This window comes from Pygocentrus nattereri, chromosome 10 (assembly GCF_015220715.1).
Source record: "Pygocentrus nattereri isolate fPygNat1 chromosome 10, fPygNat1.pri, whole genome shotgun sequence".
In the NCBI taxonomy this organism is placed as follows: Eukaryota; Metazoa; Chordata; class Actinopteri; order Characiformes; family Serrasalmidae; genus Pygocentrus; species Pygocentrus nattereri.
Window position 1 is genome coordinate 6,587,627 of NC_051220.1, and position 23,129 is coordinate 6,610,755.

Genomic DNA, 23,129 nt, shown 5'->3' on the forward strand with positions numbered 1-23,129 from the left:
ACATAGCCCGTTTTATTTACTATGCAAAACCACCAGTCGACCTACATGTATGTTCTTCGTATTTATATGTGATGTTGATGTTGGTAAAACAGCGATAACCCTTACAAGTATTTTCCTTTGTGGACTGTTTTTGCCCTACAACACCCTTCTTTTATCCCTCCGCCATGAATAATGGATTAAAATACGTTTTAGACCAAAAACTAAATCAAAAAGGTATCTATCTAAAAACCTCCCAGACATTCGGCAGCATGTGTTTAAGCACTTTTATGTAATAAGGTTCTGTAAGGGAGCTTTTAGAGGGGGACCTCTGGTTCCTATCAACACCACTGTGAACAATTCTGACTCTGCAAGTTTCTCTAAGACCAAGCATTTGACGCCAAACCTCTCCGGGTGACTGTGCTTACAGCAGAACCATTTCATTTTACAGCAATTTAGAAAAATCGGTGGAGTTCCCCTTTAAGTGGCTCCACAGCCCTGGCGGGCTCTCTGAACACCCACGTCAGCAGGAGCCGTGTGGGGCTTGTGTGTGTGTGTGTGTGTGTGTGTGTGTGTGTTTTCCCTCACACACAAGCGGGTTTCGGTCTTTCGGGCTAAGCAGGAAGTGATCAGTTAAAGCTAGAGGGGGGTGGGAAAAAACCTCCACCACGACCAAAGTAGCCGAAAGACATGGAGATGGTTTGCGAAAGTGGGACGTGTAGACCGTATCGGACACCGTGCGAGCCGGGTCGTCAGTGAGTATGTTGTTTTGTATGAGCAGAGGGTCGGAGGACGGAACAAAACCCGCAGAAACGGGGGGAGAGCCAGCGGGGTGCGGAGGGATGGAGGGAGGGAGAGAGGGCGAGAGGGAGGTGGGTGGCGGGCGGAGGTCAGGGAAAGGGAGTCAACGGGCTATGCGGAGCTTCGCGCCCGGGGAGAGAGCACCGCCGCGCCGCTGCGCAGTGCAGGCGCTCCCGCTGAAGACAGGGGGCTAACCGCGGGCTCTGGGAGCGAGTCCCTGAATCTGAACCGCCCCGGGCGTGGTGCTCCGCTTTTAACCGCCCTCCTCCAGACCTGGAGAAGTCTCCATTTCCTTTATCTGCTCGCTAAAAGTCGAAATGTCAGCCTGAGAGGCGAGGACGTTGCGTTTTCTTTCCCTCTAGACTAGAAATGGGGGGAGAGGTCGATGGGCTCAAGTCGGCTTCTCGTTCCATTTTTCCCGTTCCACCTTAAATGGTGCAGCGCTGCACCATTTAAGGTGGAACGGGAAAATTCTAGAGAAGCTGGCGAACACGAAGCCAACTTAAGCCTCGTACGGGGCTTTCAGGGCTACCGTTCCCACATCATTATCTCTTCTTCTTCTTTAACGGCTTCGTTTTTAACTGTTGGAGGAAAACGGCACGACGTCCACGGACGGGTGTAGCCTGGTCTAACGGTCGGACGGGCGTTTATGTGCTCCTTTTTTCGCCAAATTAACCTCATTTTTACCTCAGTAATATTGTAAATAACAACAAAAACAAAACATAACAACAATAACTCATACATTTAACTGAAAAAACGTAGCCTAGGCTATGTTGTTTTGCCTGATTCCTTATGAAAAAGCCTGTGCTGATGACACTTACATAGAAATAAAATGCTCGCCTTTTGCTGCCCGTTTGACGCTTCGTACCCCCTCCCCCCTTTTTTTACCCCCCACCCCAATTCTTGTTACCCGTTGGGAGAAACCTGGGATGTGGGCGTTTTATTTTTCCCACACATATTCCGACACGCCGCGCTAGGATTGGTTGGAAGTCCCACCCTCATGCACCAGGATTGGCCAATAGAATCCCTCCTCCTGACGTGAGAGCCAACCCCAGCGCAGGAGGGTGGGGCTTGCCGGAATACAGGTGGTAAATAAACAACGCGGGGTGTGGCTCCGTTTCTTTTTTAGAGCCAGCGCTTGATTGGCAGGCGTTTCAGCCATTCAGAGCGCAGGGTGTCTTTTTCACTTTCTAAGGGAAACAAAGGGTTTGGGGAGAGTAGGGGATGACCCAGAAATGGGCTACTCGGTTAAATTATGGCCTATATTTTGGAGCACGTCGTCGGTGTATAATGCAACTATATATAATATAATGCGGTGAAGAATACTTTGCATGTATGAAGAATTTATATAGGTGAAATCATAACTGGGCTATGCAGAGTACTAATAGCAAATGAACAAATGCTCTTAATTTTAGGATTATTTGATTTTATTGTACCTTATACTGTTAGACGTGGCCTAGTCTGTTGTTTAACCTTTTTCACACTGCGACCCATTTCTGAGGTTAAAAAAGGCCCCCTTTGCCAAGCCCCAGTCCTGGCCCCTCCCACTGAATACCCCCAACGCACAACCCCCACCCCCCACCCCCCAAACTGACCTCAGTTATACACATTAAAGCTATTGCAGAAGAGCAATCAAATAGCAAGTCTACTCCCTTCACCGGGACTGCATCCCTAAACTGGCTGGGACACCTTTCAGTGGTCACTAGCTGTCAACTTCTTTTTCAAGTCAACGTTAACCTGTTTCACATCCATATTGTGACGTTTTCTCTCCCTTGGGGAGGCGCGAGGGGATTGGTGAACATGATGTTATTGGTTAACATTTTTTTTTCCAACCTTTCTGGTGCACGATGACATCATCAAACCTCAGAACATATTTTAGAAGTGGGCAAAAGTCGGCACACTTCAATCAAGGATTATAAGATAGCAAGAATTCCTATTTTAACTGGTGTAGAATGATGAACGCTGCTTAAAGGGGCACTGTGACCACACTGAAAAATGTTTCCAGTGATATATCTATCGTAAAAACATCCCGATTTGCCTCTTACAGCAGCGCTGTAATGATCTCTAGAGCGAGATTTTCCAGTTTAAAGACCCCTTATGATGATGTATCTTGAAGGTGGAAGTAAATTCTAAAAGACTTCAAGTGCTTTGGGGTGGATACTGATCGACGGCCGATTGAGGTTAGTGCCGTATCACTACAGTATTTTTTGGCTGTAGATTAGTGGCTAGCAGTCAGGATTTGTTGAGCGCAGTAGGAATTCCTAATAACTGCATGATGTATTAGTGTAATGCATGCTGGGTATTGTAGTGTAGTGATGGTGATAGAAGGACAAAAACATGAAAATGGTGGTAAAGTTGTGAATTCTGAATTCTCAGCGATGAGGTTGGGGGATGCAGAATACTGGATAACACAGCAGGAACATATTAAATGCTAGTTTTAGGCTGGAGTGCTCCTTTAATCTGACCAGAGACCAAAACTAACAATGGAAAAAGGGTCAGTTTTGCTAACAGTGATTAGGCAGCATTGTAGGTGCATCTTTGAAGGATTTAGTATTCTGGCTTAGACTGGATCAGAGATGCTCTTGAGAAAGAGAGAGATATCTGGAGATCTCCCTGGAGTCCTGTGCTCTCTCTCTCTAGCACAGATTCACAGGCTGCTGGTTTTGACTAATGTCACTGTCTGTTTTGTTGGTCTTAGCATTTGCATTATTTACCTTACTGGGTAGAAATGATTTGTCAATTGAAGTCACATGGTGTGCAAATATTGCATAATTTTTGCTGATGTGCATTAAAAGCCCGGCACGTGCTTGTATTTATTTTAGGCCTGTCCACAAATGGACGAGCGCAGACATGTCGGCCAATCACCAGAGCTGCCTCCTGAAGCAGCTGGACCAGCAGCGGCGCCAGGAGCTCTTCTGCGACTGCAATGTGCTGGTGGAGGGACACCTTTTCCGGGCGCACCGCAACGTCCTGTTCGGCAGCAGTGGCTACTTCCGCATGCTGCTCTCACATGGGGCCAAGGACAGCCTGGAGCCAGTCAGCGCCTCCTTTGACGCCTTCAGCCCCGACATCTTCACCGTCATCCTGGACTTTGTCTACTCAGGCCATCTGGAGCTCAACAGCACCAACGTGATCGAGGTGATGTCGGCCGCCAGCTACCTCCAGATGGACGATGTCATCGCCTACTGCAAGTCCTTCATTAAGTCCTCGTTGGAGATCAGCGCCAAGGAGGACGACAGCCACTACCTGTGCCTGTCTGATGGCAGTCCTCCACAGGACAGTGGCGAGCAGGGTTCTGAGGAGCCCACGGCCTGCGAGGTCAGCACGGGCAGTCAAAGCATCCTGTGGGACCACCAGGAGGACACCCAGACCAAGTATGAGTACCCTGGAGAGGTGACTAGCCCGCAGGCGTCGGCCCTCCCTCAGAGCCCCTCGGCCCAGACCGATCTGGAGTCTGGAATGGAGGAGGACCAGACGGTGCAGTTCACGGCGGTGGAGCCCAGGAGAAGGGGAAACAGAAAGAGAACAGCCACTCATCGCTACGCTCCAGACGACAGTTCACCTATTGACCTCCAGAGGGCAGCAGCAGCCGCGCACTCCGCACAGAAAGCGGACGAACTCTACGCCACCATGCCCACTATTGTAGGGGTGGTAGGAGTTTTCAATAAAGGTGAGATTCAAGGACCATATTCTGTTTTTTTCAGAGACCACCTTTTATTTCATTTCCAGACAGAACGGCATCAAAGTGTAAGTTCTTTATGTTTCAGAATTGGGAAAAAATTAAACAGAAGCCTCAAGAAATTAAAAAATATAACATGAAATTTTTCAGCATTTAGTGTTACCACTCTACATCTTCCATTCTCTTCTGGGGACTCGCTTTTAGTTCTTCAAACAAATCTGCAGGGATATTTTTCCACACGAAAATTCCAAAATTCAGTCTTAGAAGTTGGTTTTGCATTTTCAATCAAGTAATCTCAAACACATTCAGTGATGCTGAGGTTTGGACTCTGGGGTGGTCAGTCCATCGCTGAGCTTCTTTGTTTGATGTGTCCGTCTCCTTTTCTCAGTGAGGTTCTTCTTGAACAGCTACACATCCTTTTTCTTCTCACAGTGGAAGGATGGACAGAAACGCCTGTGGATGTTTTCAGATCTGAAGCAGCTTGATTTTCTCCTCCCTCTCAAAGATCAAAGCTTTAAGTGCTGTTTATCTGATGGGGGCAGTTTTGGTGTCTACTTGGTCTTCCAGGTGGTTGTTAGGAATCTCATTTTCTTTGTATCTTTTATTCATTGTTTGAATTCAAGTTTTGGAAAGACCTGCTTTTTCACTTATTTTCCCATTCATTGTCAAAGTGGATTATCTTATATCTAATTATTACTGGCCAGTTTGACTGAAAATTAAATAAATGATAGGTGCTCTCTGGCTTTACTGTATACTCTACTGTATAGTGTTTACAAGGACCATCTCCCAACTTCTCTTTATGTCTGTGAATTATACAAGCTCTAGCAAACATTGATTACTTAGCTAAAACTGTACGGTAAGTATGGTAGGATAATGGGTTGGTTAAATGAATACATTGAATGCGCGGTCACGCATAAATATGTTCATGGTTGTGACATCACAGCAATGCTAAATTCGAACATGCCTGTTTAGTTTCCATATATGGGCCGTATGGAAGGGGTAGTAAATAATAGATTTTGTTTACACTGTGTGTCAAACTATAAACAGCTAGAACATGTTGGTTTTCGACTGAGTGTATCTGAGTCAGTATCACCCAGAGTTACCCTTGATTCTTCCATTCTCTTGTACCATCATGACCACTGTTTCCTCTTTAGCCTATTCTTCTTATACCTTATCTCTCCCATCTTAATCTGTCTCTCTGTCTCTTTCCCTCCCTCTGTCTCTCGCTCAGATTCCAGCCCCTCAGTGCGCTTTAAGTGTCCGTTCTGCACACATACAGTGAAAAGGAAGGCAGATCTGAAGAGGCACTTGCGATGTCACACGGGTGAGAGACCGTACCCATGCCAGGCCTGCAGCAAGCGCTTCACCCGCCTCGAGCACCTCCGCAGCCATTTTGAAACGGTGAGGAATGATGCTGGCAGAAAAGCATCGACCGGCACGGTGTGCACTGCTTCTTACAGAGGTCCCTTCTGAAAATCCAACCCAATATAATGCATTATTCACAAGTGCATGCCACACCTGAGACCAAACAGACAAGGTTGTAGACACTCAGGGTGCAGAGGGGGAAGCAGAATGTAGATGCAGTAGTATTTTGGCTGATGGCATCTTGAGGCCTGACAAGTAAACAGAAAACAGGGAGGAGAGAGGGTGGTGGTTTAAGATTAAGTGACTCTTATTAGTCCCACAACGGGGAAATTCACCTCTGCATTTAACGCATCTGTGCAGTGAAACACCACATACACACTAGTGAGCACACACACACTAGGGGGCAGTTAGCGCACTTGCCCAGAGCGGTGGGCAGCCCGGGGAGTAGTTGGGGGTTAGGTGCCTTGCTCAGAGGCAATTCAGTCACATACACATACTCAGTCAGCAGCTTTTTGGTCAAAGGGCTGGTTCCCTAACCTCCAGCCCATGACTGCTCCCTGGTGGGTGTAGTAAATGACAAGAAAACAGTTTAGATGTACAAAGTATGTCTGAATATGGTTAGATGGTAAGTCTCTCAAACTTCAGATATAACATAATTCCTTTTATGTAACCTCAATGTTACACTATGTTTGCCTGTATATGAGCCAACTCTTCAGTTCTCAACACTCACTGTAGTATTTCTATAGTAGATGCCCAGAAAAAAGGTGACTAATGATTAATAACTATATAATAAGCCTGTATAAGAAGAGGTTAATGAAATTACAGTGCTGAGGAGACCACCCTTCATTAATAATCCAGTCTACAGTTCAATGTTCGGGAGATGTTTCCGAGAAGATTAGATGTAAGATAATCCACTTGAATAATGAGGGAAAACAAGTAAAAAACAGGAGTTTCCAAAACTAGAGTTCAAAAAATGATTAAAAGATGTAGAAAATGGGACTCATAACAATGCAAAGCCTAGAAATAGGAATTCAGTTGAATTGGGAACCTATAACCTAGCTATGACCAAAAATTAGGTCACGTGGGTCATCATAATAGTATTAAAACACAGCTAAGGCCCAGTCCCATTTCTTATTTTTACCCCTACCCCTTGTTTTTCAGTGTGACCTCTCCCCTTGGAACTGAGTTACAAGGGTTAGTGGTTGAAATCTTTCCTATGAAATGGGACCCTTAAATAAAAAAGAGCGTTTCTTCATTAACAGCTGCTAGCGGTGCTCTATAGGCAACCCCGCCAGTCTGCAGTGACAGAAGAGGAGGGTAAAGTTCAGCTCCTCACTGCTGGGCTTTAGTTAGGGAATCACATGCTTTCAAAGAGGGGGGGTACAATTATTTATTATTGCCCACCTTCATATCAGCTTCATGATATGAAGCTGAAGTCAGATATTCACCAGCTTGTTGTTTGAATTTTCCCGTTCCACCTTAAACAGTCGAGCAGTTCTGAAGCCTGAGGTTCCAGAATGTAACTGCTGCGCCATTTAAGGTGGAACGAGGAAGTTAGCTAGCGAGCTACCGAGTCATCAGCGCTACCGGACTACCATTTTTATGCTTGTTATGAAGTAAAGGATCATAATACATTAAAACAACATTTAACTAAGATAATACAGCGGTTATCATAATTCAGAAGAGAAAATACATTTGTGGGTTTCACCCCACCCCTCTATCTCAACAAAAATCAGGACACCCTACCCCTAGACATGAACACGTGAAACAGAGGAGTAGGGCTAAGTGGCAGGGGCAAGAGGTGAAACGGGGTTGGGCCTAAATCTCAAATGGCCTCCTACTCGCTACATAGTGCACAATATAGGCCATAAAATAATAGCTTCTGCAGTCAAATATGTCCAACAAGGAGTCATTTGGGATTCAGCAATGTGTGCCCAGCCCCCAGCTGGACACATGGTGCACTATTTGAATGTAGAAGCCATATTTCCATGGCTCTCATTGTATATCGGGAGTAAGGAGCCATTTGAGATTCAGTCAGGGCTGAAAGTTTCATTGTTTTTATATCAAAATTGCATTTTGTGCCATTTTTACTGTAGCATACATTATCAACAACGCTGTCTTAGCCAATTTTTAGAGGGAAAATGTAATGTAATAACTTCTGAACGACCTGTAGATGAATTAGACCAATCAGAAGCAGCCAAACAGTCATGTGAGGTGTGTGTGATGCCCACAGCTGACTGGCAGTGTGGCATACTATGTTCAGTGTCCAAGCTTTAAGCCAGAGAAGGTGTATATGATGATATTCTTGGGCAAGGAAACAAGCCTGGACCTCAGTTTAATTGCAATTTTAATCCCAAAACAGTTGCAACTGCAATTAGGTACTTCTCCAAATCCATCAGCCCAAGAATAAAACCTAAAATGTGGACTGTGTAAAAATGATGGCATGTTTTTATATTTTGTCTTATTTTTTTCGCGATACGTTACACTCAGTTTGTTTGCTGTAGAGTATGTTAACAAATCATGGAGTTTGACTGGTTTGTCCAGCTATTGAATACCTCTGTATAGCCAGTAAACCCCCCCTCTGCCTTTCTCCCTGCAGATCCATCAGGCACGGAAGCTGGTGTGCCGGAAGTGTAAGCGTCCAGTGACGGAGCAGAGCGGCCGTGTGGTGTGTGAGGGGACCCGCCGTTACCGGCTGTGCAGGCTGTGCATTCACGAGAGCGGCCTGCTGACGGATGCCACCGACACCAACGGAGAGGAACCAGGGCTTCTGCTGGGCGTTGAAGAGGACCTGGAAGAGAACAGGGACATGGCCTGGACGATGGACGATGACGACCTGGCCGAAGACTCTGGAACTGACCTCATCATTCAAGAAGTGGAGGACAGCGATGAGGAGACCACCACAAAGTGAACAGTCCATGTGGACGTGTGGGCAAACAAGCGACTGGTGCCAATTTAAAATTCTTTTTTTAGAAACTCGCCTGTTTGAATCAAAAGACTTTTAAAACTGTCTAAAAGAGCTCTATAACAGTACTACTTGTATAATTGTGTAATATAAAAATGATGTAAATAGATTATTTCAGTAATACAGTTGGTTAAATTATAATTATTTACCGTTATATGGGACAGATGATCATGCAATGTTATATTTTGCAAAATACTTGATAATTTTTCAGTTGTTTCCTGCAGTTTTAGTTGACATTTGAAAAAAAAAATGCTTTGGACTTGCTTATTTCATATAAACCGGTCCGCACCTTGCCAAATAATCCAGTTACTTGTAAAGATTCTCATGGATATGACAAAAAGGGAAGTTCTTCAAGCGAAGTGTGAAGGATTCGTTTTTTCAAGTGACTTTCTTCGCTGAAGAGTTTGAACAATCAAGTGTTATTTTTATGTGTCATTTCAGTTTTGTGGAGACCAATTTTGCACTTATGTATTGTTATAATTATTTTCTCGTTCTGTAAGACCTCATCAGTCATCGTGTTAATTTATTATATTTTTTACGTTTTTTTAAGAAAATATATACATTTATTATTGCCTTTGTTATACACCTGAATTAAACCTGAATTAAATGGTTACAATTTGAGGTACTTCAAGCATCATTCATCATTCATCGCTGCAGTCTGACATGATGGGTAAGCGAACCAAAGAACTTTTCTATTGAGCGGTGAAGATAATAGACAAAATAGACTAATCAGTAAACTGGAAACCATGTAGAGATGAGTGATACGACAAAAATATAATGTTGAGATATCCCAAGAAATTGTCACAATACGCAATATGTCACAATCTGATCAGCTGGAACTGAGAAGAAAAACAACAGGCGTGCTAGGTTTTAAATATTACTACCATTTCTAAAGGGGTTAAATGTCCATATAGTCCTATGCTATAATAGAATATGAATGAATACATAATGGGGCGGGGGGCGGCACGGTGGCGTGGTGGGTAGCTTGGAGGGCCTGGGTTCGGTTCCCCGGCCGGGTGCAGTCAGGCCAATTGGACATGCTAAATTTTGTGTGTGTGAGAGAGAGAGACTGTCTGTGTCTGTCTGTCTGCCCTGTGATGGACTGGCAACCTGTCCAGGGTGCATGGATGAATACATAATGATTTTTATAAAGAAACAATGTAAGAAAATCCCTGTAATTTGTGACTAATAATATAAAATTTTCAAAAGAAATACATGCTTGGGGTCCCTGGTTGGCCTGAGGGCCCTACGGGACAGCTTATGCTGCATACAGACAGAGAATAAGTCAAATGAAGGCCTTATTTTAAGGCCCACGGTCCAGGACCAGGACAAACAAAGCAGGATTTCTCACTTATCCTGATCATTTAATACCACGCTGGATTTAAGTGATACTGAGCGATGGTGAGGAAGCTGGCAAGTACTTATCTAACCGGTACCGCTCCACACCAGCAGATGGCCCCACCGTCCCTCTTTCTGTCCAGCGTAAACAGTAGGAGTGGACATGGCGGCCGTGCTGATGAGGTTTGTGCCCTGCTCTCTCGGACCCGCTGTGGTTCCGCGGTCTCTCTCCTTCAGCTCCAGCGCTGCAGTCCGAGCAGTGAGTCAGTTCATTTCATTCATTTATCTGAATATCACTCGACTTTAACGCTGAGGAGCTGTGGCCAGTGCGGCCGTTCGTTATGCCGCGTTAGTGCGGAGCGATGTACAGACATTTCTAAACCTATCTCAGTGTTTAGGTACGAGACTCGACCGGCCTCGGTGTATTTAAGAGGAGGCAGTGATTCAAGTTCGTTGTACAAGCTCGTTGTTTTCGTGAGTCCGACAGGCAACTTTGTTCAGTTGTAGTTTAGAAAGTGAGACGTTTTCACTAAGTTAAGACGGAGTAGACGTCGCGAAAAACTACAATACCCACCATGCATTGCGGCAGCATGCTACCTAGCAACAAAACAGCAACAAGAGCCGTAGAGCTCTGTCGTCATTTTGTAGGCGGTCGCGTACTTAACGTTAGTGGTTAACGTCTAACAGTTAACTTACGTAAAAAAAAACAGATTTTTATTTTTCTTAATCGGAAAAAAATTCGATCATATGTACATGAATTCTGACATACAGCAGTATAGCTAAGTAGCTTTTGAATTTCATATGTATGACGTAGTTATGTGGATTTTCTTTATATCTAACACATATATCGGTCACATATGAGCATATTTGTGACATATAGGCCAGCTTATTTGAAACTTGCCATATATTTTGGCAAAATATCTATCTATCTAAAGAACATTATTCCTATATGGTGGTATATATATTACTCATATATGCTGTCTTCATGCTATATAATGCTGTACATGTTACGGATTTTATGCTAATTTTTACATTTATTATTAATTAACTCAAATATGGTATAATAGCAGCGTGACTAAATTAAAGTGTGCAATAAAAGCATTTAGACATGAAATAAATAGGAAAAGAAATTCCTTTACACTAATATCATAGTAAAAATGATAAATGTACTGAGATGTATATATCAGATGTATATTTGTGATCCATATATTACACATAAATGTGTTCACCCACATATCAGACATATATTTATGTGTACAAATATGTTAAAATATATGCCTGGCCCTTTATGATACACGTGGATATATGGCCATATTTCAGATCTCCATATGGATTCTCTGGATCCTTTGACATATGTCAATTTTAAGGAGTTAAAAAGAGTACATTGATCATCCGACAGCACGGAAAATCACATTTATAAGCCTCTGTTTGCTGTAATTTTCCTGTTCATGGCCATTGTAGTGGTGACTACAGGTGTAAAAGGGGTCCGATGTCCCTCAGAGGCGCTTTGCGATCACTCAGATCGCCTCCTTAGGGGTGCAGATGACCTCATAACATTTGCGGTGTGAGCACTAAAGCATCCCGCAGTTGTCAAGACCATCATCACAGCAGAGACTAGATAATTTGTGTGGTTTCGTCTATAAGCATGGGAAGTATTCCTGCTGAAAAAACAGCACAGACCAGCATGAAGTTGTTTTAAGCTGTTCTAGAGGCGGCCTTGGGCGTGTTTGACTGGTTGGCCAGCATACCAGCATATGCTGATTAGCTGGTGACCAGCTGGACTGGTTTATTCCAGCTGTTCTAGATGGGTAGGCAAAAAATGTTTATCGTACAGGAAATTCATCATGACATTTAATTTTTCTGAGGTTTCTAAGATGTAATGGACAAATAACGGCAACAAAAACTGTGAACACAAATAATTTTGACTGTTTTATATACAGAACTGCAGTATTAAACCACTAATATAGATAATATGCTCAGAACAGTATATTGTGATGTAGTGTTTAATGGTAGCGATAGATATCGTCATCTTGACCACCCCAAGATACCAGTCCATGTGTCTAAATGTTTGACTAAGGTGTGCTAGCATGAGTAAATCACTGAAACGATTGAGAAACACTGGCCTGTGGTACTAAATCACACCATTTTATAGCTCAGCCTCGCTGGTTTGACAGAATTCGTGATTTTATATTGTTTTTTGTGTTTTTCATTCATCACTGTTCCCTCTACTTTATGGAAAACACCACACAATGCTTGTGGTGCTAGCCTAGCCACAGAGCTACGGGCTAATGAATACAACCAAGCTAGCATTAGCGCCTTGGAGAGTTGGATGTGTTTAAGCTGCTAAAACTGCTTAAATGCGTCTCAGACCAGCAAAAACACTCTTACAGTCGCGATAGATTGCTTTAAACGATTGCCGTCTGAAACATACTGCATAAAATCTTTTACTGTTAAAGTAGATTTAGGTTTTAGATTTAGAGAGAAGGATTCGAACTTTAGCTACAAAATCTTTTTGATGCCTAAATTATTTTTAAAGGTTCCTTTACATTATTTCACTGAAGTAACTTGTCTTGTATATGGGTTTAGGCTACATTTACAACTCCTTCAAGACGTCAGTACACTAGCCTTTAAACCCCCTTTTGCACCTGACGTAAGTTTCTCCGTTGTTGCTTCTTGTATTTAGTAGCTAGCTAATGTTTACCTGCACCTCTCATGCACTGTGCACTTTCATTAACAGCCGCTGCTACGTTTTGAAAACAGCCCCAAAAAATGCGTTCGCGACTGCTTTTTCAAGCATGTCCAGTTTGGTGGGGAAACTCCAACTCTGCCCCAAAAGAACTAGTTTTTCAAAAGGTCCTCCCACCATCAAGAAATGGCATGAGAACCAGTGGTGGACAGCAAATAAGTAAATGTAATTGGATTCTGTACTTTAGTATTTTTTTGGTGTATCTGTACTGAAGTTTCTCCGTTCTGGGCGACTTTCTACTTTCACTCCACTACATTTCAAAGACTAGTATCTTCATTTTTCCTCCTACATTTTGAGAAATCTGTTGCTCCTTTTGGTTTCTGTGTGTATAAAAACGTAACATGTCAAAACGAAAGAAGCGCAAAGCCAGAGCACCAATCAGGGCCCAGCGGTCACTTTGTTTAGAGCTGGTTTTGACCTGTTGGTCATACCGACCCAGTGCAGCACGCGGTTCAACGTCAGCGCAGCAGCGTAAAATTCTGGGAGAGTCTGTTCAACATAAATGATGAACTAACCTAACTTTGTGTAAATAGAGCACAATATAGAAATATGTCCACATATGCAGTCGAGACTGACGCGGCTTTTTTCTGAATTTCTACAAACACCATTTCATTTTATAGTAAATGAGTTTGGGCTGGTTTATGTTTATGAACAGAGGCCTACAGATCAACATAGTAAAGGAGCTCATCTGTGATCCTGAGTTTAAAGCCAGTTTTTATTCAACTTAAACTTGGAACAAAGTTGTAAATAAATCTGAAACTGAAACTTTGCTTGTGTGTAAAAAGTGATTTCAGAGCCACTCGGTTCTCCCTGATGGAAACTGTTTACCTTCAGTGTTTTGTGCTTCTGATCATTTTAATAGACGTCAGCGTCACTAATTAATGACATTCTATTAGAAGACTGAGTTCATGAAGCGAGTCTTGTTAAAAAATGATAACAGGACCAGATCAGAGCCAGAATTAATCTTTTAGTACTTTTACTTTATACTTAAGTACATTTGAAGGTAAATACTTTTGTACTTTTACTCAAGTGGAGGTCTAAAGGGAGGAACTTCTACTTTTACTGGAGTAATATTTTACCTTGGGTATCTACTTTATCTATTTACTTTAAGTATGTGGATTGTTTACTTCGTCCACCACTGATAAGAAGGTGGTTTAGCTCATTCTTAAACTGGAAAATCTCACTAATGCAGCATCACTGTAGGTTGTCACAGAGAATTTTTACAGCAAGTGTATAGTAACTTCTACACTATACACTTGGCTGGAGTTTCCTCGCTACTCGTATGGTGGAAACAATACCATTCACGCTCTGTTTCTTGTGGAGTCGGTCTTATTTAGGCGCTTTCTCTTTGGATGGTGTGTCTAAGAGGTTCATATGTGCTTGTTTAGGTCAGCTTGTCCACCACGAAGCCTCTTCCAGAAAGGGTGAAGATAGTGGAAGTGGGACCCAGAGATGGACTTCAGAACGAGAAGGTTAAAGAAGTTTCTGCTTCATCTGAATATGGTTGTGTCAGTGACCAGCAGGTTTCAGCTGAGTATAGACCACTTTCTACAGCAGCAGAGCCAGATGCAGTGCTCATCTTGGTGACTTCACTTTCTTCCTTCTACTAGACCATCGTCCCGGCTGAGGTCAAGATCCGTCTGATAGACATGCTGTCTGAGGCGGGACTTCCTGTCATCGAGGCCACCAGCTTTGTCTCTCCTAAATGGGTCCCTCAGGTAAAATATTATGAATTTGTTTAGGAGAGAATTACATACATGACATTTAGCTCAGTAGGTTTTTTTTTTCAGTTCAGTATTCTTGGGAACATCAAGAAGTTATTAAATGATGAATAAAATGCTGTAAATATATATTTATAATAATTTCTTAACACGTTTCTTTTGATCTCTGCGTGTCAAATATGAGGTGCACTAAATGTTCATTTTACTAGAACTCTTGATGAGGTCTTGGATTTCATCAGTTCTGGTTATCGTTCTGGAAACTTCTGGAAGTTCACAGCTTCATGCTAATTAGCATTTAAAATGAAGTTATATTTATATAATAAATCCAGAATGTCTAATTTTTTAAAATTGATGGTCAAATCTCAAGCTCAAATCTTCTTTCTAAAGCCACTATAAATATAGAATTTAAATATTAATCATTTAAGAACTTCTTGTTTTCCTAGACTGTTTAAAATATGTAATAAAAATAGTTTTTTCTGTTATATGTAGTTTATTATTGTGTATAAAAGTAACAATTATTACAAGTAAAAAATGATTAATATGATGGTTGATTCCAAACCTTTTAATGGTCGTGTGGAGTTTGAGTTCAAGCCTGCAGTAAATCAGCTGCAACCACAATGTCACATGAGTTAGTTTAATTTACAGATGGCTGACCAGGAGGAAGTGATGCGAGGCATTCAGAGGAAGCCTGGGGTTAATTACCCAGTACTGACCCCCAACCTGAAGGGCTACAGAGCTGCTGTAAGTACTGCAGTTTAGAATGGGAAGCTTAAATGCTCTAAAAGGATTCAAACAGAATATTCATGACCTGATCAGAATTAGTTTTTGCTTATGTGGTCCAAAGCAAACTAAAAGACCAGAGATCCCATATATGAGCACTTTAAGGGACAAATTACAAACGAGTCACATACAGTTAGAAAAAAACAATTTTGTCTTTGGTTACAGAACATGTTTGTATGTACAACCCCATTTCCAAGTAGACATGTCAAATGTTGAAAATATTTGCCTGTTTTGAATTTGATGCCAACAACACGTTCCAAAAATCTGGGACGGGGGCATGTTTACCACTGTGCTTCATCGCCTCTTCTTTTAACAACACTAAGTCCAATTGCTGTAGTTTTGAAAGTGAAATGTTTTCCATTCTTGTTTGATATAGGATTTCAGCTGCTGAGCAGTTCAGGGACTCTTTTAATATGGAGCCATGCTGTAATACATGCAGAATGTGGTTTGACACTGTCTTGCTGAAATAATCAAGGCCTTCCCTGAAAAAGACGTCGTCTGGATGGCAGCAGATGTTGTCAAAAAATGTATATATCGTTCAGCCTTAATGGGGCCTTCATGGATGTGCCAGTTACCCATGCCATGTGCACTAATGCACCCCTATACCATCATGAATACTGGCTTTTGAACTGTGCACTGATAAAAAGCTGAGTGGTCTTTAGCCCAGAGGACACAGTGTCTATGATTTCCAAAAAGAATTTCAAGTATTGATTAGTCGGACCACAGGACACTTTCCCACTTTACCTCAGACTGTGTTTAATGAGCTCGGGCCCAGAGAAGGTGGCAGCATTTGTGGATCCTGATATATATATATATATATATATATATATATATATATATATATATGTATATGTGTGTGTGTATATGTGTGTGTGTGTGTGTGTGTGTGTGTGTATATATATATATATATATATATATATATAATATGTGTGTGTGTATGTATATATATGTATGTATATTTATATACAGTTTTTCTTTGCTTTTTAACTTGCACTCGTAGATGCAGTGACAAACTGTTTTCATAGAGAGTTGTTTTAAGAAGTGTTTCTGAGCCCATGCAGTGATTTCCACTACAGAATCATGTCTGTTTTTAATGCAGTGCTGGCTGAGGGAGATCAAAGATCACAGCCAGCCAATACTGGTTTTTAGAATTGACCCTTGCGTTCAGAGGATTTCTCCAGATTCTCTGAATCTTTTAATGATATTCTGAACTGTAGATGGTGAAATTAAAAAATTCTTTGGTATTTTATGTTGAGAAACGTCTTTGAATTGTTGCACTGTTTGCTCATGCAGTCTTTCACAGAGTGGTAGACCCCTCCTCATCTTCTAAAAGACTCAGCCTCTCTGAGATGCTCTTTTTAAACCCAGTCATGTTACTGACCTGCTGCTAATTAACCAGCAGGTTTTTTTTAAAGCATTACACAACTTTACCAGCCTTTTGTTGCCCTGTCCCAACTTTTTTGGAACATCGTGTTGGCATCAAATAAAAAAATTCTAAACTTTTATTTTTCAAAAACTATAACATTTCTCAGTTACAACATTTGATTTGTTGTTTCACTGAAAATTGTACAAAGACATAGGGTTTAAATGATTTGCACATTGCATTTTGTTTTTATTTACATTTTGCACAGCATCCCTTTTTGGAAACGGGGTTGTAGTGAAAGTTGGAAATCTTTTTGTAATGATATGTAAAGGGCTACAAATGCTAAAAATGATATGGTATGGCCCAGTTAGCATCATCAATGCGATCATGCTCTTGGTATGCACTAGATTTAATATTGGCTATAAAGTTTATGTAGGCATATGTGTATTTTTTGGTGTGGTTTAACCCTTTAAGTGGTCAGGACCCCCTGGCATACCCATAGTTTTATTACACACTTCTATGTCCTAAGAATAGCTCAACCAGTTAACATTGAATTCCTGTAGTTACTGAATAACAAGCCTTACTATGTAATAAAACTGTAATAAAACTTTTGTCTCTGCTACTTATATAATGGATAATGATGGATAATCAAAACCACAATTCTCATCACAGCAGTTTCTCAACGTGTGTAAAGACAAGTCAGTTCATAAAAGGAGTAAGGGGTGCCTGTGAAATGATGGTGATTGTAAAATAATAAACACATTTAGTGTTTTTACATTAAACAAAATTAATGTCATTAAAATAAATTCGATTTTTCCTCAGATATAATCTCCCTCTTTCTCGATCACTCATCCAGGTGACTGCTGGGGCGAAGGAAGTAGCCATATTTGGTGCTGCCTCTGAACTTTTCAGTAAGAAAAACATTAACTGCTCAGTGGAGGAGAGTCTGCAGCGGTTTGAGGAGGTGATGAAAGCAGCCAAACAGGAGGGAATACCTGTGAGGGGGTAAGACCTGTATGGAAAGAGTACACTTGTGCTTTATGGGATTGACTGAACATATAAAACACAGAAATGAATGTCAGAATATTGAAAATTCGAATCTTCCACAAATAATGTTGTAAAGAACATCTCTCACAGTGACTCTTTAGTCATTAGATACAGACTCATACGTACTAGCACCCATATATACCCTCATATTCGCAACCACCTGGGATACCATAGCAATGACTTAGCAGCCACCTGGGGGTCCATAGCAATGGCCTAGCAGCACCCTTGTAACCACCTGGGATACCCTACCAATGGCCAAGCAACACCTTAGTGACCATCTGGTATTCTGTATCAAAGGCCTAGTAACACCTTAGCAACCACCTGGGATACAGATCTTTCAGATCTTAATAAAAGATCTCCTGTTCTACTTAAACATTTTAAAAGAATCTCCACTTACAACAGAATTTCCTGCTTGTTTGAATGAGCTACAAGTAAGAAATAATTGATATAAAATAATAAAATTCTTTTTTATTGGCAGTAATAACTGCCACTTACAAGATATTTTAAAATTATACCGGTTTATGGACAGATGATTAATTATATGTATCTAGATAATTTATTTTGGGTCCATCAAAGAAAACAAAAAAGTCAGAGCATATTTAGAACGGTTGTGCTTCATGATTAAAAAACACTGATACTTGATTCACACTGTCCTCCTCTCACACAGGTACATATCTTGCGTTCTCGGATGCCCCTACGAAGGCAAGGTATCCCCTGTGAAAGTTGCAGAGGTTGCGAAGCGACTATATTCCATGGGTTGCTATGAGATCTCCCTGGGCGACACCATCGGTGTGGGCACTCCAGGCGGCATGGCTGAGATGCTGGAGGCGGTGAAGAAGGAGGTGCCCATCCACGCCCTGGCCGTGCACTGCCACGACACTTACGGCCAGGCGCTCGCTAACATCCTAGTAGCCCTGCAGGTCAGACATGAACGAATTCCCATGATAAAGAAGGGTGTTTATGTAAGGATGCTGAAGTGTCACAGTTGGGGGTTTTCTAGGGCTGACAAATTGCACTACACTACAGGAACGATAGGGGGCGACATGACTTGCACCACAAAAGGAGTCGTTTTGTGCACAGAAAGCTTTGAATGATGCTTACAGCAAAGGAAGGCAGCATAATAATTAGATTTTTCTGATTAATCGAGTATTAATAAGATTTTGGGGCAGTCGTGGGCTGGAGGTTAGGGAACCAGCCCTGTGACCGGAAGGTTGCCGGTTCGATCCCCTTGGCTGACAGTCTATGACTGAAGTGCCCTCGAGCAAGACACCTAACCCCCAATTGCTCCCCGGGCGCCATGGATAGGGCTGCCCACTGCTCCGGGCCCCCTAGTGTGTGTGCTCATTAGCATGCATATATGTGGTATACATATATGTGGGTGTTTGTGAATATATGTGGTTGTGTTTGTGAATTTCCCCGCTGTTTGTGAATTTCCCCGCTGTTGTGAATTTCCCCGCTTTTGTGAATTTCCCCGCTGTGGGACTAATAAAGGATTATCTTATCTCTCTTTCACTACACGGATGGGTTAAATGCGGAGGTCTACTTTCACAGTGTGCGAACACAGTGACAAATGGTTGTAAATTCTGTTCTATTGAATTCTATTCTGTTGTTAAGAACAGAAGTAATTGTTAGTTGCAGTCCTGTTGTTTTTCCTGCTCTGAGTGGTCAGTGACCCTCCAGCCAGACCAGTGCATGTCAGCAGGTTTTTGATCAGATTCAAGCTTCAATTTTATGCCCATGCATGAAGTAGAGAAGTAGGGATGCACTGAAAGTTCAGCCACTAAAAATGTTCAAAACTGGGACTTTTGCTGAAAGAAAAACAAAAGATTAAATAAGAGTGTCAAATTCTAACACTTAACAAGTCATTTGAATGAAAATGAAAAGCTGTTTTCTCCTTCATGCCCATGTACCAGTCGAACACAGTCATAAAATGTTACGTAGTGACATACGCTGATCAGGCGTAACATTATGACCACATCCTTGTTTCTACACGCATTGTCCATTTTATCAGCTCCACTTACTGTATAGCTGCACTTTGTAGTTCTACAGTTTCAGACTGTAGTCCATCTGTTTCTATGGTACTTTGTTAGCCCCCTTTTACCCTGTTCTTCACTGGCCAAGACCCCCATGGACCCTCACAGAGCAGGTACTATTTGGGTGGTGGATCATTCTCAGTACTGCAGTAACACTGATGTGGTGCAGCAGTGCTGAGCGTAGAAACAAAGAGGTGGTCATAATGTTATGCCCGATTGGTGCGTAACCTTAACTAATAACCACTGTTGACCAAGCATAATCATTGGTAAACAAGACTTCTTCTTGCATGTAAGTTTAATACTGATGAAGATGTCTGCTATTGTGTAGAACGGTGTAAGTGTCGTGGACTCCTCGGTGGCTGGATTAGGTGGCTGTCCATATGCCCAGGGGGCTTCTGGGAACGTGGCTACAGAAGACGTAATATATATGCTGAATGGACTAGGCATTCACACGGTGAGTGTACCATTTTATTCCATTTCTTTTTTTTTTTGCCAATGTCAAATTTTATATTACATTAAAATAAGTTGGGCTGCAAGTGTTGAATATCTTTATTTTTGGATATTCTATCAAATGTTTGAATATTCTGGTAGGGAATGATTATCATAGAATAATAGATAATACATCTGCAGAAGTATGTAAATCATATGGAAAGTTGTGGTACACTCAGTCAACATATAGAGGCTGAACATTAAAGGGGGAACTTCTTCATGATTTCTGTGTAATTCTGTCATTGAGAAAGTTTGTTCTGAGTGGTTTGATGTGAAATAGTCAGATTTTTTTATAGTGGTTGTGATAGGGGCCAGGGGTCACTAATTTAGCCAGTTTATTTACAATCCAAAATAACTAGTGAACTTTATCCTAAGTTTTATATGAAATAATGGTAAAATACTATCCAAAAATTCTGGGGGATAGTACTTTTGTGTGTACTTCTCCACTTTGAACACAGTGACTGTCCTTTACATTGAGTGAAAAATTTGATGAATGGACCAATAGCAATGCTCTAAAATCAGAATAAAATCTCTTCACGTTGACTTACATTAAAAGTAAAGACCGTTTATGCCGTCTCCTGTAAAGACACCATTTTGGAGTTGCTGTCTTTAGACCGTGAGGAGATTTTTATTTGTTAGTGAGCATGGGAGGAAGGGAGGGACCATACTTGGGCGGCTTCTTTTGCCCACAGCACTGTTCTATAGTTAACTTCCACTAATTTGAATGTTTCCCAGCCACCTCCAAGCCACAGTGGTTATTCTGTTTACTCTCCATTGGACAAGTGTTTTGGAACCATAAACCAGAGACTCTTTTTCATTTTGATTGTTTTAGTTCTGGTGGCAGTGATGCTTTTACCAGGCCAGGGTTTATATTTTCTTGTTTCTGTAATATGTTCAGGGATCTTAAGCTGCTGAAACACCATGTTTTTTCACTAGAGCACAGATTTATTGACCGGGGCAGTTAAAATAATTCCATAAACTACTCAGGATGTGCTCTTGTTTATTATTTGAAAGAAATGCAACTGATTGCCTGCTACTTAACCAGCAGTCTGGTGTAGTAGGCAACTTCCTACTTATTGTCTATCACACTGGCTAAGACCAATAATGTAGCCTCAGATTATAAGTCATACAGAATGGTTTTATAGTTTTGCTCAATTTTATTGATCAAATTTATTAAACATGTCAAATTTAGCAGATGTTATTGATTATTTGTTTTAGCACAAATGACCATCCTGTTATTTTAGCAGCCACCTGGGGCTCCATAGCAATGGCCTAGCAGCACCCTCGTAACCACCTGGGATACCCTACCAATGGCCTAGCAACACCTTAGTGACCATCTGGGATTCTGTATCAAAGGCCTGATTTTTAAGATAAATAGATAAACATCTGTTGCCTCAGCTAATCTTGCTAGCCTAGTCTTTCTTCAGGGCATTTAACAGCGGTTTGTGAACCACTATATTATCTTAGTTTAATATCATTTCAGTGTATTATGGCCCTTTTCTTCATAGCAAGCATAAACAATCTCTAATATTATGCTAATGTCTCTGTAGCTAGCTAGCTAGCTAAATGACCTGTTGTGGCAGAATGTAGCTGCTGCTCCATGCTCCAATTCTCCCATGCCACTCTTTGAAGGCATATGATGCCCTAAATGTAACTAAAGATCAGCCGTGAGGAGCTAAACTCTAAAAAAGAGCAGCGCTAGTAGCCTGTTTATGAAGCAATGCTCTTCTTTATTTGAGGCCCCATTTCATAGGGGAAGATTTCAACCACCACCCCTCCTTCGAAGGGGCAAGGTGACACTCGAAAACAAGGGGTTGAGAATAAGAAATTGGACTGGGCCTTGGTCTTGCCAGGTTGCCAGGTTGAAGTAGGCTGTTCCCAAACAGAAACAAAGTTTTGTTTTGATCTAAATTATACTATGTCAAGATTTTCCATTGCATAACCTTTTTAATCAGGCCTTAGTGTGTGATCTAATCTGCGATTGTGTATGTTTGTGTGTGGCAGGGAGTGGATCTACCCAAACTGATGGACGCTGGCTCGTATATCTGTCGCTCCCTCAACAGAAGGACCAGTTCCAAAGTAGCACAAGCCACCTGTAAACTGTGATTTGCAATACAAATGGTGTGTTTTTTGCCCGTCTTCATCTCTGCATCTCTCTGTCTCTCTCGTTTCCCATTGATCTTGACCCAAACCTTTCTCTGTGTGCTATGCGGGAAAGCAAAGGAATCGCTGACAGGGCCTCCAGAGACAACACTTAGGCACATATGCGTCATAATCTGCATTGTTCGGAATGTTGCTTGCACCCCACATTCCTTGCAGCAGCGGAGCTCATTTCCTGACTTTCCTTCTCATCTCATAACAGAAGGAAGCCGTATGAATCAGCTGCGTTGCCATTTGGCTTTGGCAGTGCGCCCACAGACACTGGCATCGGAGGCCCTTCTGATTAATTAGCCTGTAATTATATACACAGAGACACACTCTCTATCTCTGTTTGTCAGGAAGGAGTGTATGAAGACTGTTTTTTGTCTTAATCGCTCAGGCCTGGCAATCTGTGTGTGCACGTCTGGCAGTGAGAGAGTGTCTCGTGTGAATATACAGAAGCTGAAATCTAAACCCTTTATTCTAGTGCCTTGTTTTCAGGTCAGAGAAACGGCCTCACATGCCAAGTTCCTCATTTGACTGATCTCTTGGGTTTTTCTGCCAAAATTAAATGTTGTGCTTTGTAGCTGGAAGGTTCAAACAACACCCGTGGCATGTGAAACATGAGCTGTACATCTGCAGAAGCATTGCAAGAGCAAGCGCAAACAAAGTCCTTATAGGAATGTC

At 41.8% G+C, this 23,129-nt stretch overlaps 2 protein-coding genes across 3 annotated transcripts; both read left to right on the plus strand.

Moving 5' to 3' along the window:
• The first annotated feature begins 522 nt into the window (after positions 1-522).
• Positions 523-9,411, plus strand: zbtb8a (zinc finger and BTB domain containing 8A). 2 transcript variants are annotated; one of them, XM_017707815.2, is made up of 5 exons: positions 683-731; positions 2,894-2,957; positions 3,600-4,447; positions 5,688-5,857; positions 8,421-9,411. In XM_017707815.2, exons 3-5 carry the CDS (start codon positions 3,628-3,630, stop codon positions 8,730-8,732), a joined length of 1,302 nt encoding a protein of 433 aa, XP_017563304.1. In that variant the 5' UTR covers positions 683-731; positions 2,894-2,957; positions 3,600-3,627; the 3' UTR covers positions 8,733-9,411. The 2 variants fall into 2 exon arrangements, with proteins under 2 accessions (XP_017563300.1, XP_017563304.1); XM_017707811.2 differs by lacking the exon at positions 2,894-2,957 and having other exon boundaries at positions 523-731.
• An 837-nt stretch (positions 9,412-10,248) lies between these two features.
• hmgcl (3-hydroxy-3-methylglutaryl-CoA lyase) lies at positions 10,249-22,446 on the plus strand. Its single transcript, XM_017707816.1, has 8 exons — positions 10,249-10,383; positions 14,259-14,342; positions 14,481-14,588; positions 15,237-15,332; positions 17,591-17,739; positions 18,449-18,701; positions 20,143-20,268; positions 22,308-22,446. The coding sequence occupies exons 1-8, from the start codon at positions 10,288-10,290 to the stop codon at positions 22,407-22,409; spliced, it is 1,014 nt and encodes a 337-aa protein (XP_017563305.1). The 5' UTR covers positions 10,249-10,287; the 3' UTR covers positions 22,410-22,446.
• The last annotated feature ends 683 nt before the right edge of the window (positions 22,447-23,129 follow it).

What these genes read in the sequence shown, in the direction of transcription:
- zbtb8a (XM_017707811.2), top strand. Translation starts at nt 667, where the DNA reads ATGGAGATGGTTTGCGAAAGTGGGACGTGTAGACCGTATCGGACACCG. An exon ending in GGTAGGAGTTTTCAATAAAG is followed by an intron (nt 4,448 to 5,687) that starts GTGAGATTCAAG and finishes TCTCTCGCTCAG; the next exon opens with ATTCCAGCCCCTCAGTGCGC. An exon ending in TCCGCAGCCATTTTGAAACG is followed by an intron (nt 5,858 to 8,420) that starts GTGAGGAATGAT and finishes TTCTCCCTGCAG; the next exon opens with ATCCATCAGGCACGGAAGCT.
- hmgcl (XM_017707816.1), top strand. Translation starts at nt 10,288, where the DNA reads ATGGCGGCCGTGCTGATGAGGTTTGTGCCCTGCTCTCTCGGACCCGCT. An exon ending in CCAGCGCTGCAGTCCGAGCA is followed by an intron (nt 10,384 to 14,258) that starts GTGAGTCAGTTC and finishes GTGCTTGTTTAG; the next exon opens with GTCAGCTTGTCCACCACGAA. An exon ending in ATGGACTTCAGAACGAGAAG is followed by an intron (nt 14,343 to 14,480) that starts GTTAAAGAAGTT and finishes TCCTTCTACTAG; the next exon opens with ACCATCGTCCCGGCTGAGGT.